The sequence below is a fragment of the Rhineura floridana genome, chromosome 3 (genome assembly GCF_030035675.1).
Source record: "Rhineura floridana isolate rRhiFlo1 chromosome 3, rRhiFlo1.hap2, whole genome shotgun sequence".
Classification (NCBI taxonomy): Eukaryota; Metazoa; Chordata; class Lepidosauria; order Squamata; family Rhineuridae; genus Rhineura; species Rhineura floridana.
The window spans coordinates 5,229,167-5,243,154 of record NC_084482.1 but is presented as its reverse complement, the minus strand read 5'-3'; the positions used below and the strand labels follow the sequence as shown (position 1 = coordinate 5,243,154).

Genomic DNA, 13,988 nt, shown 5'->3' with positions numbered 1-13,988 from the left:
TTTTTTATTAGGTGCCATTGGAAAAGCAAACTCATCTCTAATTGGCTAAGCGTGAGTCAAAGAGGGTGGGTCCAGTTGAGACTCTTTGCTAGTACTTCTCACTTTTTATAATCTGGCTTGGAAACTGGGTATGCTGCTTGAAGGATGGAAGCATGTAATTGTTGTTCCAATTGGTAAACCGGGGAAGATTTGGTCTAATGATCCTACTTCCTATAGGGCTATTGTACTTATTTTTTGTATGTGCAAGATTATGGAGTGTATAATTAATGTTAGGGTGGTGGCTTTTTTTGAGAGGCATACTCTCTTGACACCAGTGGCTTTTCTAGTGGTCAGCATGCTGTGGATTGTGTCATTCGATTGGAAACGGAGGTTTGGAAGAGTATTTGCCCCAGATAATTTTTAGTAACTGTTTTCCTTGATACTGAAGAGGTTTACGACATGGTTGGAAAGAGTGCCTGATCTATACATTGTTTCAATTGAGCTTCCGGAGTAGAATTTTTTGGTGGTTGAGAAAAATTTTTGCAAGGCCAGAAATTGCAGGTCTGGGTGGGTTCAGTTTTATCTGAGACATGTTTGATGGATAACAGTATTCCCCAGGAGAGTGTAGTTACTCCCACTGTTTTTAATGTTATGATTAATGATCTTCCCTCTGTTATTCTCAGTGGGGTTGTTTGTATGTGAATGATTTTGTACTATGGGTTTGAAGCCGATCTCTTCAGGTTGCTGAATCCTACCTTAATGTGGCTTTGAGTCAATTGGAAGGTTGGGGTAATTCTTGGGGCTTTCATTTTTCTTCAAGTAAAACTGTAGGTATGTTTTTTTTCTGTATGGAGGTTACCTACGACCATCAATCTGCAGTGATATAGGGGGAAGAATCAAATTGATAGTTTCTTGGACTAATCTTTGATACTAAATTAACATGGAAAGCATATCTTGATTCTGTGGTCTGACAAAGTTAAACTAGGTTAAAGATGCTAAGGGCTGTTTCTGGAAACACACAGGGGGCAGATAGGGAGATTCTTTTGATGTTTTATCGTGCCTATATTTGACCTCTGCTGGATTATGGCTATCAGGCCTGTGCATCAGCTTCTTCCACTTTATTACAGCAACTCAAAGTCATTCAGACTCAGGGCCCTGAGAAGAATTAATGGGGCTTTTGTCACTTCTCCCTCTGCTGTTTTGTAAGGAACCAGAGGAGAATGGCCATGTGATTTATGGTGTGAGTTCCTGGATCTTATAATATGGGAGAAACTGCACTTTCCAGGAAGGTAAAAAGGTAAAGGCGTCCCCGCACTTATAGTGCGAGTCGTTTCCGACTCTTAGGGTGACGTATTGTGACGTTTACTAGGCAGACCGTATATATGGGGTGGGTTTTGCCAGTTCCTTTTCCAGTCTTTCTTTACCCCCCAGCGTATGCCGGGTACTCATTTTACCGACCATGGATGGATGGAAGGCTGAGTTGTCCTCAACCCCTTTTACTGGAGATTCGACTTCCTCCTTCCGTTGGAATCGAACTCTGGCCGTGAGCAGAGCTTCGGCTGCATTACTGCAGCTTACCACTCTGCGCCACGGAGATGCCACCAGGAAGGTACATGTGGTTTATATGATGAGTGCTGGGAATTTGGTGATCCTAGGAAGTTGAAGCTTCGTACTCCCCATGTGGTTCGAGTTTGCTGTTTGGTAAGGAAATATAGCATAGTTAACAGTTTTATTCCAAGGAAATTTATTTCTAATTACTACGGCTGGTTATGGATTCCCCCTTTGGTGGATCTGCACACTGGTAAATTGAGGTCGCAGCAGTCTGGTGCTTTGGGTAGTAAAAACATGGCTTTAGAATATATATTTTCTTGGTGGAGCCTTTGTGGTATGATCTTTATGGATGGCTTCTGGGATTCCTCTGATGGCACAGTGAGTACATCTTATTGGATTCCTTGTTTGGGGATTAAAAAGGGATTTTGGCTATCCAGTTGGATATCAATAATGGTGGCAGAGTTGATGGCGATCCTATTGGGACTTGAATGGATTAAGGATCTAAAACCTGATAATGTTTGTCACATTCTCTTTCAGGATTGCAGGCTATTCAGTGTGGTGGGTTAGCCTGCAAGAATGATGTGGTCAATGAAATCTGGACTTTCCCATGGAATGAAGTTGTGTATTCAATCTGGCTTGGGTTTTGTTGGATACCTACCCATATAGCGATAGTGGGGAACAAATTGGTAGATTTAACTGCAAATAATTCATTTCAGCGCCCAGCTGTTGATGTCTTATTGCCTTTATTACAAAGAGAAGTTAAAAATTGTCTTCAAAGACTTCCCACTGAAGTCAATAAGCATGCAAATGATCAATCCATTCTCAGCAAACTTGCACAGGATCCCATTTCTTATCTCCCAGATTAAAAAGCAGAGAAATTTACTAATAGGCAAAAAACCTTGCAGTTTTAGAACGTCGCTATAGCCAACAGATATTTCTATCAAACTTTTAAAAGCAGGGAAATTGGGCAGCTATAGTGAATGCACCAGGGGAGCAAGAAACCTGACATCCTCTCTGAGATATTATACTGCCCTACAAATTTGTCAAAAAATAAACACAATTTGAGTTGGTGTTTCACAGTCCAATCCACTTCCTGTGTAGCTTGGAAGAATGCGGTAATGTGCCTCTGAGCATATGGTGAGTGGTGGCAACACGTGCCCTGTCCAAAGATGGAGAATTACATTTTTGTATGTTTGTTGGTGTTCTTCTTACTTCGCTTATTTCCTGTGGCCTATAGGTACTGCATTTGTGGGCTATAGGTACCGCAAGGTTTTTTGCCTATTAGTGAATCTTTTTAGCATTGGACGGGTGGGCATCGGTCTTTCTGAGTATGTGGAGTATGTGAAGCTATAGACCATATTCTTTGGGACTGCTCACAATCTAGAGATGAAAGGGAGTTTTTTACTCATTTGTTGTTTGATAAAGGAGCGCCTGTTGGTGACTTGGGAGTCCTTAGGAACTGCAGTTTGCGGACTCTAGTTTTATCTGTCATTTGGCGTTTTTTGCAAATCTGTAATTTAGTTGATCTATTGTGATTAGAGTGTTGTGTGTGTGTGTGTCTTTTAGTCGTCAGTAGGTGGTGGTAATAGGTCCTTTTAGGCCTCGCTTTGCCATAAAACCTCAGAAGAAGAAGACACCTTTCTTGCGATTGGTGGGGTTTTTTCACTATCAAGTCCCATACAGACGGGGAAAGGTCAAGGGAAGGTAAGTACATTGGCCGGTTTATGTTAGGCCCGGTGTGATTGGTCCAGGTGTGTCACGTGCTGAGGGAAACGTGGGAGAGGCTGGCTAAATCCAAGGAAGACGCTGACTTTCTGGAGCAAGAAGTCCCCGTGTTGAGTTGGGTAATGTCTAGTGTGGGCTGGGCTTTCGGAAGCGGGACGGGGGGGACGAGAAGAAGGCCCCGGGCGGGGGAGGAGAGATGTGTAGTCTCTTCCAACTGAGAAGAGGCTGGAGGATCTCTGCCTTCTGGGGGATCGTGGGGTCCGGGTTAGGACTGAGCTCTCGCTGAGGCGGCAACCCTGCTGTACAGCCAGGGACCTGAACGTTCCATATACACGTAGAAACCTTTCCCTGTTAGCCTGTTGCATCAAAAACAGTAATAAATTTTGTGGCACCTTGAAGCACGACACTTATTACGGACTACTATTCACTTCATTTCGGCTGCAGTCCAATACTCACCTGGGAGTAAGCCCCATTGGACCCAGTGGAGCTCACTTCTGAGTAGACATGTACTGGACTGCATCCTTATTCCACAAAAGTTTACTATGCTTTAAGAAACGTGTTAGTCTTCAAGGCATCACAAGACTCTTGCTGTTTTTGTAATACGCTAGCTTTCTATATGCAGGGAGCTTTTTTCTGGCATACGCAAGCATTTGGGCATGGGAGCACCCGTGTATGGTCTGAGGTGGTACACTCTGACACCAGTTTTCCAGCTCGGTGAGAACTAGGTCTAGGAAGTTATAAAGGTACAAGCTTGGTGTACTAATGAAATTATAACAAAAACTAACTATATATAATCTAGATATATTGCATTTAGAACTGTTTATATGTGATCTCCATTTATACCCAGTGTTTCACAGTGGCAGTATCAGAATAGCAAAAAAACCTGATAAAAAATCTCCGTAAAATGTTATTCTGACAAATAATACTACATTCAGCGTAAAGTAATTCAAATAAGATCAGATCCCTTGCTAAACAGAGAAGTTGTTCTGTTCCTTCTGAAATAATATTTAGTGCTAAGTAGGGGTGAACACAAGAACAACCCTGCTGCATCAGGCCAAAGGCTCATTTAGTCCAGCATCCTGTTCTCACAGTGACCAACCAAATGACTATGGGAAGCCCAAAGGCAGGACTCTTACCCGGTTGTGATTCCCAGCTACTGACATTCAGAGTCATACTGCCTCCAACAGTGTACACATTGTGGCTAGTAGCAATTGTTAGCCTTATTCTCCATGAATATGTCTAATCCTATTTTAAATCTATCCAATTTGATAGCCATCTCATCATCCTGGTGGGGGCAAATTCCATACCTGGAATTTGTGAAGAAGTACTTTCTTTTGTCTGTCTTGAATCTTCCACTATTCAGCTTCATTGGGTATCCATGAGTTCTAGTGTTATGAGAGGGGAAGAAAAACTCTATCCACTTTCTCCACACTGTGCATTATTTTATACACCTCTATCAAGTCTACTGTTACGCTGCTTTTCTCTAAACCAAAGGTGCTAGACATTGTATATGACATAAAGGCAATAGCAGCCCCTGCCTGTTTGGTTTTTGATTATATTTGATGGATAAGGTGGGCAACGGCTAGGAGTTGAATACTGATGGTGTGAGAATTAACTTCAGAATCATGTTGCAACAGAAGTGATTAGGGAGCTTTTTTGGCTGAAGCGCAGGTTAAAATGTTTTAAATCAGTGGTACCCAAACTTTTTTCCCCTTGTACCATTTGAAAATTGCTGGGGATCTTGGCAGACCACTTATAATGATTTTTTCTGCCTGTTGTAGCAATTGTAATGTGCTGTGCTAGATGTTGTATGGTTTTAATTGTATTTTTATTGCTTTTATTTCTTATATGCTGTATTTTATTGTATTCCATAGAATTTGAATTATAATACACTAATGTACAATATAAGAAATAAAAGAAGTAACAACACTAATTAAAAATCAGTATGACTATTTAATGCAATGGATGTGCCTTCTCCTGTCTTCAACCACAAATCCACAGACATGCTGTGAACCCCTTAAATGAAGCACAGACTGCTGGTCTGAGGATCACAGTTTGGGAACTCCTGCTTTTTGTAAGTTCTGGAAAAGCTCTGCTAAAGTAGTAAGCACAAGGAGCTGGAAGAAGAAGGAGAAGTGGCTTGTCAAAATTGACAGGAGAAGGCTAAGCCTGGCCATCAGATGAGCCATGGAAATGGGAGCAGGATAAATTACATTGCTTAACAGTAGCAAGGTGGTGGAGGTAAGCAAACTGGCTTGTAGACAATCAGATAAGTCCTGATTCCATCCATGCCGACAACTTATCTCTATGTGTCTAGGGACTATGAGACCCTTTCCCTTGACTCATACACAGAAGTTCATATTAGTTGCCAGCTGTCCATGAAAATAGGTCAAGTCGCTCCTCACACAGTGCAGTGGTTGCCTTCAAACTCTGAGCCCGTTGGTGTTTGGGGCTGCAGAGATGGGTGTTGGAAATGCCATGAAAGGTTTTATGTGGATCTACATGTAATCACAAAGAGCATGAGTGAAGAAAGGGGGTGGAAACTGGCAAGGAAGCTTGCAAATTATTTCTAGAAAGTAAAAATACTCAAATTCAGTGACACAAAATGTAATGGGTTTTATATATATATCTATTTCTCCTCTGCTCAGGGACTGGGAAGTGGGTGTGAAGGGAAGATCTGTCTGTCTGCCTCAGTTTGAATTGTTCCTGATGCCGCTGCCAGTGGCACTGCAATCCCGCCTGGCCAGGCGAGGCTTATTGAGGCATGTAGAGTCTGGTAAGCATAATAATACCTTCAGCTAGGCAGAGGAGAGTTGTATAAGCAGGTCTCCGTCTGGGCTTTCAGCAAAGGATGGCCAATCTGTAGTGCAGCCTAGGCATGGGGAACCTCCAGCCCACAGGGCACGGGTCCCAATTTGGCCCACAAGACCATTTCCTCCAAACCATGACCACCTGCCCACACTTGATTCCTATGTTATGTCAGAGGAGGGGCTTGTAGGGATGTGGCTGCCAGTGCACAATCGAGAACCTTAAAGTGCACTCCCCATTGCGCATTAGTAAGGGAGGCCTGCTGTCTCTGCCTAGCAGCTGATTGGTGGTGAGAGAAAGATGGGATCAGCTGTGCTGCTGGATTCTCCATGGGAAACTCTATAGCCACTGACTCCTGCAGAAAGCCGAGCCTGAAGTCAGCATTGATTGGCTGGGCTTGAATTTTCCTTTGTAGCATGGCAAACCTCAGTACAAAGGAAAAGCAGATCATCTGATGCCATAGTGATGTCAGGTGATTGACAAGTGGGTAGGCCCTGCCCACCTGTTAAAATGGCCCGCCAAGGGTGGGGGAATCCAGGATCTAGACCACTGGCCATACCCAATTCCCCACAGAACAATTCCACTTCAGTCAACTCTAAGAAAGCTGGCATCTAATCCGGCTCATGAAATTTTGCCACATGCTCCATACACAATTTCCAAGCTTGATCCCTTCATCTCCCTTTTTCTGACAGAGCCAGAGGAGGAAATCATTGCAGAAGATTATGACGATGACCACATTGATTATGAAGCCACTAGGATTGAGAACCTGCCACCAAACTGGTACAAAGTCGTTGACCCTGTCTGGTAAGAGCAGGGGTGGGGTATCTCGGGCCGGGGGCCTCTCTCTGACCCCAGGCCATGCCCCCACCTCTGCAGGCTACCCCCCTCACCAGCCCTGCTCTGCATTATCCCCAAGCACTTTTGCAGTACTGCTATGTGCCCTTGAGCTGTGATCATGCCTTGTTCTTGCCTGGATGGAGAAACTACATTCATGTGGGTGGGTGTAGAAGCCATTGACTTGTGTGGCTGGGACACGGTCGACTGCAGTGGTTCCCAAACTCTGTTTTATCATGGACCACTTGAAAATTGTTGAGGGTCTTGGCAGACCACTTAATCATTTTTCTCTCTGCTGTCGCAATTGTAATACACTGTCCTAGGTGCTGTATGATTTTTAATTGTATTTGTATTGCTTCTTTTATTTCTTGTAATTGTATTTTATTGTATTACAATTTGCATTCCAGAGAATTCAAATTGTAATACAATAACATACAATGTAAGAAACAAATACAATTAAAAACCAATATGACTATTTAATGCGGGCATGCCGCAGACCACCTGAGTGAAGCTTGTGGATCACAGTTTGGGAACCCCGGCCTACTGTGCAAAGATAAGCATCTGTTGCTGCCCACTTTTGCCTCTGGCCCTGCCTGCTTCCCTCAGAAGGTTGTCCCTGAGGGACTGCGGCCCCCAAGCTGAAATGGGTTCCCTACCTCTGGGTCAGAGGGTAACAGTATCTCCTCTGCCCACAAGTGATTGGGTGCCTGATAACATTTCCACGAGGATGCTTCTAATCTACACTTGGCAGGCTGGTGCCCATGTTCAGCAGCACTGGAGCACCAAGGTTAGGAACCGGATCTGAGATGAGACTCACCTGCCTTCGATGACCGCTTCTGGCTTTAGCAGCAGACCTGCCTCCTTTGCTGAGCCAAAAGGAGGAAAGCTTTGGGCCTGTTAGGAAATTATCATATGCTTTCTAACCATTACCAAGTTGACAAACATTTCAGTGCATTCCGTGTCTGCCTCTCAGAGGAGTGATGTCTTGTGCTTCTGTTGAGAGGTAGAAGCTGGAATATATTGAGTTAAGCTGAACTTATTCTTGGGAATCTGCAGTTCCCTAAATACTCTGATTATGTGACATTGGGTGTGATTGTATTTTATTTGTAGTGTTTGGTGTTTTTGATGTTTTATATGTTTTTTGCTTTGTACGTCGCTCGGAGTGGCTGGGTAGCCAGCCAGATGAGCAACTAAGAAATCGAATAAATAAAATAAATAATAAATAAATTTCCTGCCCTTGTATCCTAGCCTTTCCCCACAGCACTCAAGCTAACACGTAAAGGGTTTCCCCTTTTATCCTCACAACAGCCTTGTGAGGTAGGTTAGATGGAGAATGAGTAGCCCAAGGTCACCCAGTGAGCTTCATGACTGAACAGGGATTTGAACTTTGGTCTCCCTGATCAAAGCCCAGTACTAGCCTAGCTGCTATACCATATTAGTCTCGTGATACTGGTGTGATGATGTTATTGCTGATGTTATTACTAGTTGATAAACAGTGATTCTCAACTATGGTTTCAGCTTTTGGGTAGGTGTGTGTGAATCTGTTACCTGTTTACCTCGCACTCATGATTTCTATCAACAAATAACTTACAAGGGAATGAAAAGGAAATGGGGATCCCAGACTTTTCCATAGTTACTACAGCAATGTTGAACCTAAGTGGACATGTCTGTGCCTGGATGGAAGATCATGAAGAATCCTTTCAGCTGTTTAAAGCTGTGTGCAACTAGGGGGGTGGGAGACCGGCCAGGATGTAAGTAAACTAAATAATAAAGCCAGAGTACTGGCTGTCTGTGTAGGCACTTCTGTCTAGGGATTCAGTGGGAGTGTACGTCCTGGTACATGAGAGCGGTTGATAGCCCTGCCCCTGGGATTCTCTGAGGCTACTGCTAATGGCCTATGAAACCCTCAGACAGATGGGGAACCTGTGCCCCTCCAGTTGTTTGATTACAACTCTGGTCAGCCCCAGCCAGTGTGGCCAAGGTAGCTGGGGCTGATGCAAGTTGGAGTCTAGCAGCATCTGGAGAGCTATAGGTTCCCCATCCCTGACTCTGGGCAACACCCGTGGCCAGTGCTGGGGACAAGAAACAGTATGAGCATGGCCCTTTTAGCTTGCTTCTGAGAAGCTCAGAAGCAGCTATCTGGCTGGCTGGCTTCTGTTTGATGCGGGATTAATACAGTTCCATATAAAGTGGGGGCCCTGCTCTTTAGGCAATTGCAACAGAACCAGGAATGTTTCACTGCACATGGTTCATGGCTGGTAATGCTGGCATTGGCTATGAATGCCAATGGATGAAGCCATCTTCTCCTGTCTTCTTTCATAGCGGCCTCCCTTACTACTGGAATGTAGAGACGGATCTGGTTTCATGGCTGTCGCCCAATGATCCCAGCTCTGTGGTGACCAAAGCGGCCAAGAAGCTGAAGAACAACTTAGGTGAGTTTGCCTGTTTTTGCGTTTAGATGGCATGTGCCATTAAATGGGTTAGACTTGAGGCTAAGAGGAGAAGGTTTGGGTCTAGCCTTCTGGAAGAGATAGAAGACCTCAGGTGGCTGAAGTTCATGAATGTATTAACTCTCAGTAAGGCCTTAGGGAAGTAAATCAGACATGATTGTTAGATGACAAAGAGAACCCACCAGACTGGCATTTTTGTTGATGGAAGAGTCTGGGGTGATGATGGGAAAAAGTCTGGGTGTGCTTGAGTAGGGAAGGGGTAGGGAGAGGATGGACCTACAGGTCCTTCTTAACTGGCCACTGCTTCTGTGTCTTTAACTAACTACAGCTTGAATTACTGGCACAGGGACTGGGAAACTGCAGCCTTCCAGGTATTGTCGGATTCCAACTCCCATCATTGCCAGCCAGCGTGGCCAGGGATGATGGGGGTTGGAGTCCAACAATATTTGAAGTACCACAGGCTTCCCCATCCCTGCAGAGATCTCCATGACATGAAAAGCTTAATCTGCTGACCTCTGCTCATCAAGTTGCTGTTAAAGACACAGGAGCAACCTAGGCTGGGTTTTGTGGTCAGTTGGCAACCCCATGAACCTAGTGTCCAAGGGGGGAGATTTTTCTCTCAAAGTGATTTGGTTTGGGCAGTTCTGGCATGTAGGGAAGCAATTCACCCTGACATACTGGCACTTTACATGGATTTTGGACGATTGGTCTCAGGTGGCCCAGCTCAGCACATCCTGACTTAATCCACTTTGAAAAGATTTCTAACATGTGGCAAGTGACCACTTGCATATGTACTGGAGAATACTCAGGACCAATGCTTCATCGTGTTTAAAAAAGGCCCCAAGTGAATCTGTCCCAGGTCAGGCTGATTTTGAGGGCAGGATTTGAGTATTTCAATGCAAACTACCTGAATCTCTTCCAGATGCCGAGGACAAAACAGAGCGCTCATCGCATGAAAAGGTGGAGCGTGAGGAGGTGAAGGAGCGTCGCTACCACCGGCGAGAGGAGCTGGCCCCCTACCCCAAGAGCAAGAAATGTAAGTGCAGCTTCCCACAGCGGGATCCTCCCATCGGAAGGGTGTGCCAGGTCTTTGAGGCAGGGCTTGTGAGCCCCTGGGAAGAGGAAGAGAGAAAGGGTGGGCAATGACGCAAGTCCTGCATTCCCCTTGTCTGTCCTCCACAGCAAGCCGGAAGGATGAAGAACTTGATCCCATGGACCCCAGTGCTTACTCTGATGCTCCACGGTGAGTCTGCTCAGAACAGGAGGGTGGGAAGCTCAGCCCTGTGACTCCAGGAGAGCCTCTCCAGTTGGGTGCCCCAGCAGGAAAATGGCTAGAGGGCAGACTGAGACATTACAGGTGTGGACAGATGTCTCCGTTTCACTGATAGAGCCTGTGCTTTGCAAGTGTGAGCCCTTGGATTCAGTCTCTGGCACCTCAAGTTGAAGAATCTTCATTTACAGGAAAGGCCCTTCCGTCTGGACCTTGAAGAGCCTCTGCCAATCAGAGGAAACTCTATTGGGCTAGATGGACCAGTGGTCTGACTTTGCATATGGCGGTTTCAGATGTTTGTATTGTGGGTATCTACTAGGCTTCAAAGTGAAATGGGTTCAGGTACCTTGGGCTATCTGTGTCCTTTCTATAAGATGCATAGTTTTTAGAAAATGTGCCTCATTTTATTCTGACTTTTAAAGAAATTATTATTATTATTGTTGACCTCAAGCTTAGAAGACACAGAGCAGATCCAAATATGTGCTTTCTGATGGGGGGCGGTCCTGTTGCTGGCCACCATCCGCAGAAAGCTCATCACTTGTTTGCAAATGTTCCCCACTTGATCAGGGGAAAAGCCATCGCTCAGTGGTAGAGCACATGCTTTGTGTGCAGAAGGTTCCAGGTTTGATGCCCAGTATCTTGAGGCAGGGCTAAGAAAGAGAGCCCTGTCTTAAAACTTGGGAGAGCTGTTGCTGGTCAGTGTAGACAGTACTGAGCTAGATGGACCGATGGTCTGAATTGGTTTAAGGCAGATTCCTACGCTTCATCCTATGATCTCTCTGCACATGGAAGGCTTTTGACTGCTGTGCTAGTTTTTGCACATTCAGAGAGGTTTTGCCATGAGGGAGCTGGCAAAATAAACTCTTTCCCCAAGTGTATGGAAGATCTTTCAGTGCTCACAGCCTGTACCCCCATACCTTCTGCTTCCTTCCCACTGCAGTTCTTTTAATCCACTGAGCAACCCCTTTCTCCAGACCAATGGTCTCTAGCAGCGATTAGACCACAACTGCACACAAATCCTTGAAGAGTGTGAGAATCGGATGCTTTAAAGCATTCAAGTATTTTCTGTTTTAAAAAGTACTTTAAAATTTTGCCCTGAGAATCTGAATTGTGAAGTCTCCATCAGTTAAGCAAACTTGCACAGCATCTCTTTTTTTTTTTTTGCATAATCCCATAAGCACGCATGGGAAAGGAGTTTTGCAGGGCACTGAAACTCCCGTTCCCTGAAAATCTTGTTCAGCCACTATTTTGCCCTTTAAGACAGTAGCAAGCATTGCCCATAAACTGAGAAGCAGATCTGTACAATCATTAGGGCTAGAAATTTGCTTTTTAAAAAGCTCTAATCATGGGAAGTCTAATTCTGTCTCCAACATAACTATAGTTCTGTAACATTCCACACCACATGCACAAACCTGAGTGTTGCTTTGGCACATTGTTCATAGAATTCCACAAGTGTGATGATATTTCAAGGTGTCCTCACTCATTGAGAGAGGTTCTACTCCTTATCCTAAAGAAGTCCCGGAGATCAGAAGCAAGGACATAGATGTATTGAATCAATAATAATATATAATGCATTTTAGCATGTGTTTTAAATTGTTTTTATATTGTTTTAAATTTTAAAATTGTGTTTTAAATTGTATATTTGTTTTAATGTTTTTGATTGCTGTAAACTGCCCAGAGAGCTTCGGCTATGGGGCGGTATACAAGTGCAATCAATCAATCAGTCAATCAATAATCTTGCCATCCAGGCAGGGACAATTTGGAAAAGCTTGGGCTAAATATTTGTGAAGCTGGAATGGAGGACAGGTAAATTGTAAGGTATGCTGGGTGAACAGTTCCTGACATTCTCTCCCATTCTCATTCCAGGGGGACCTGGTCCACTGGGCTGCCCAAGCGAAATGAGGCAAAGACTGGTGCAGATACCACAGCAGCCGGCCCATTATTCCAGCAGCGCCCCTATCCGAGCCCTGGTGCTGTCTTGCGGGCTAACGCTGAAGCTTCCCGGGCCAAACAGCAGGACTGAGATGCCCATTATTGCCTTTCCTAATGTATTTGATAATAAAGCTAGAGAAAACATGTGATGAGTGGCTTTGCTGTGTATTGTAATAACTGGACTCATCCCAGGGATAGGAAACCTGTGGCTCTCTGAAATATTGGATTTCAACTCCCATTGGCCCCAGCCAGCATGGCCAAATGTGGTCAGGGATGATGGGAGCTGTAGCCCAGCATCTTCTAAAAGGCCACAAGTTCCCCATCCCTACTCTATAGCAGTATCTGTCTCTGATGAATTGGGCCAACAGGAGGCACTGTTGCATAGCTACAGAAGATAGAATATTCTGCCCCACTGTTGCCGATTTCTTGAGGCATCAGGTTTTCTACACCTGACTCCATTTCTTCTTGGAATCCACATACTTCCAATCTACAAAAAGCAGCTGTTATGCCATCATCCTTCAGGAATGAGTGCATTTACACTATAAGAAACACTTGCAGCTTCAGAAAGGCACTAGTTTACCTATCTGTAAGCCTCCTAGAGCTTACAGACACGGTGAAGGGACACCTTTGCTTTTCTCAGCTCCCTATATTTGAGCATTGTGGGGACATTGTCCCATAAGAAGAACAGCTACCTCAGTACTGATGACATGGATTAACATTTGCTCTGTTTAAAAATTATCTTTTTTAATTGCTCTTTTCAATTCACTAATGAATGCGCAACATACCTAGGGTAGATCCACACCATTCATTTAAAGGACATTCAACATACATTTGAAGCACATGAATCCCATCACAGAATCATGGGAACTAGTTTGTTAAGGGTAGTGGGAACTACCTCTGTTATAGTTTTTTAATACGTTTTTAAACATTTTTTTTAAAAAAATATGTTTTTAAAGCATTTTTAAAATGTTTTTAAATATGTTTTGTTTTAAAGTTTGTCTTTATGGTGTTTTAAAGTGTTTTTAGTGTTTTTGTTTGCCACCCTGGGCTTCTCCTGAGATGAAGGGCGGGATATGAATCAAATAATAAATACAATAAAATATAAATAAATATTGGGTGAGTTTTCATGCGCTGTTACCTTGGCCTGAAGGAGCTGCCACCAGAGGGCTTGAAGCTTGAAGTCGGTGGGCAACACTGCTGGCCATTGCCCCCAGCATGCTGGAGGAGAGGGCGAGGAAGGGCACCCGGAGGAGCAACGCCCAACGCCTGGAGTGAGGAGCCACTCACCGCCCCGCCATGTGCAAAGTTGCCAGCCTGTCACCCGCTCGCCTGCCAGCTGATGCCATGTCATGGAACCCAGTGCAGACAAGTGAAGTGCCGAGAGACGGAGTGAAGATGCTGAGCAATGGCTTCCAAGGAGTATTTTTATGAGCTCTGGA

The 13,988-nt window shown here is 44.5% G+C and overlaps 1 protein-coding gene across 5 annotated transcripts; it reads left to right on the top strand.

Moving 5' to 3' along the window:
- Positions 1-99: 99 nt before the first annotated feature.
- On the top strand, positions 100-12,693 carry LOC133379222 (polyglutamine-binding protein 1-like). 5 transcript variants are annotated; one of them, XM_061614048.1, is made up of 7 exons: positions 100-154; positions 5,904-6,031; positions 6,756-6,843; positions 9,220-9,329; positions 10,270-10,383; positions 10,530-10,590; positions 12,484-12,693. In XM_061614048.1, coding segments are annotated over exons 1-7 (660 nt in total). In that variant the 5' UTR covers positions 100-152; the 3' UTR covers positions 12,641-12,693. The 5 variants fall into 5 exon arrangements, with proteins under 5 accessions (XP_061470032.1, XP_061470031.1, XP_061470036.1 ...); XM_061614047.1 differs by having other exon boundaries at positions 132-154; positions 6,756-6,867; XM_061614052.1 differs by lacking the exon at positions 100-154 and adding an exon at positions 3,007-3,234 and having other exon boundaries at positions 6,756-6,867.
- Positions 12,694-13,988: the final 1,295 nt, after the last annotated feature.

What these genes read in the sequence shown, in the direction of transcription:
- LOC133379222 (XM_061614047.1), top strand. An exon ending in ATTGAGGCATGTAGAGTCTG is followed by an intron (nt 6,032 to 6,755) that starts GTAAGCATAATA and finishes TTTTTCTGACAG; the next exon opens with AGCCAGAGGAGGAAATCATT. An exon ending in GAAGCTGAAGAACAACTTAG is followed by an intron (nt 9,330 to 10,269) that starts GTGAGTTTGCCT and finishes AATCTCTTCCAG; the next exon opens with ATGCCGAGGACAAAACAGAG.